General features: G+C 51.8%; 1 protein-coding gene across 1 annotated transcript; it reads left to right on the top strand.

The window, feature by feature from the left end:
• Positions 1-344: 344 nt before the first annotated feature.
• On the top strand, positions 345-1,307 carry DQ04_14641010 (CCR4-NOT transcription complex subunit 2; the record flags this gene model as incomplete). Its single annotated transcript, XM_009317175.1, has 1 exon — positions 345-1,307. One exon carries the CDS (start codon positions 345-347, stop codon positions 1,305-1,307), a length of 963 nt encoding a protein of 320 aa, XP_009315450.1.
• Positions 1,308-1,820: the final 513 nt, after the last annotated feature.

Genomic DNA, 1,820 nt, shown 5'->3' with positions numbered 1-1,820 from the left:
TATATATATATATATATGTATATATGTCTAGAGTGCTCATGTTGATGTGTGCAACTGTGTCTATTGATGCATTTAGATGGATGATTCTTCATTACATGTCTCTGGCTATGTGTGTCTGTATGCGTGGATGTTTACTGTACTCGTTTCTGCTTCGTGTTGTCTTCTCTGGAGTGTCACAGTTGGAACAGGTAGTGGTTTTGTATTGATAAAGGTGCGCAAGGACATTCTCTGTGGACCTTTCACACCGGCAGGACGCACTCACACGCATAGGTATACGGACGCAGTAAGAGAGAACGAGTTAAACAGAAGAGACGCTAGCTTTGCGAGGAACGAAGGGAGCAGGAATGAATAATAGCAACCCAGCGGCACGCTATGGTGGTGCAATTCCGCCCGGCATTCACATGAGTTACCCTGCTCCGGCAGGAGCGCCAAATCCTTATCAGTCGATGCGCGGGGCATTCTCAGTCGCCGCACCGGCGTTCGTGGCCCAGCAGCAGCAGCAGCAGCAGATGATGCCGCAACAGCAACCACAACAGCAGGTCCCTTCGCAGCACCAATCAGCTGTCCCCGCCGCTGCCCACCACCAGCAGCAGCAGCAGCAGCAACAGCAACAGCAGCAGAAGGGGTGTGTGACAGTGGAGGGCCCTTACGGCCTGTTGGCCCTCCCTGGGCTTATTCAACACTCCGCCAACCCGGAGAACAGCGATAACACGGCTTTTCTGTACTTGACCCGTGGCTTTGACCTCAATTCGCTGGGCATCAACGTGGCGCAACAGCGTCCGCTGCACCCGACGCTGGCGAGCTTAGCGTTAGAGCGGCCTGAGGCACCCGTCATCGCTGAGTACCGCATTCCCGAGTGCTACAAGCAGGCGAAGCCGCGCCAACCCACCTTGAAGCTGCTGCAGAAGTACAAGAACGAGACGCTGCTGTATATCTTTTATTCAATGCCGCGGGATCTTCTGCAGGTGGCCGCCGCCCGGGTGCTGCTGGATCGGGGATGGTGCTTTCACAAGGTGCGGCAGCAGTGGATGCGGCGACGCAGCACCAACGGCTTCGAGCTATTCAACCAGAATACGTGGAAGATGGAGATTGAGGAGAACTACCAGCCGAACCCTGCAGAGATAGAGAATGATCTCTCAGACCCCGCCCATGTAAGCCTTAGCGCGGTGATTTCTGGCAGCACCAATAACAGCAGCAGCAGCCCTGCTGGGAGCTCCAGTGCCGGTGGGTTAACGGGGGAGGCCCCGGCAGCAGCAACAACAACAGCGGCAGCAGCAGCAGCGAGCACAACAGCTGGGAGGAGTTAGTGTTGCTGGGCCAGTGAAGGGGAAAGAAAATGGATGCATTTTTTTCGAAGCATCTGGAATAAAGACAGAATGTATGGGCATCTGTCTCTCTGTGTGTTTGAGGGAGAAGGAAATGAAAGAATTATTGAGAGGTTTGCGCCATAGTCGTGCGAAGGGGGAAAAAAACGAATAGACAGACGAACCAGGCAGAATGGAAGAGAGGGGGGAGTACGAATGACTGGTGTGACGGAAAGGAACCATGAATTCAAACATTTCTGGCATATATCTATATATTTTTTCTCTTTCCTCTGTGCCGTTGTGTTTTCTGGGTCTTGAGGCAGTCATATTGAGGTCGTTGGTGCGCATTCGTTCTTGTGTGTGTCGTTTTTGTGCGTATTGTTCCTTCCTGCTGTGGTGGTGAATTATATATTTATATATATTTATATAGCTGCGTGTGTGTGTGTGTGTGTGTGTGCTTTCATTTATACATTTTCTTTCTTTTGTCGCCCGTACTTCACTCTTTATCCATCTCCC

The sequence above is a fragment of the Trypanosoma grayi genome, assembly GCF_000691245.1.
Source record: "Trypanosoma grayi strain ANR4 Tgr_1464_V1, whole genome shotgun sequence".
NCBI lineage: Eukaryota > Euglenozoa > Kinetoplastea > Trypanosomatida > Trypanosomatidae > Trypanosoma > Trypanosoma grayi.
This window is presented reverse-complemented; position numbering and strand designations above follow the sequence as displayed.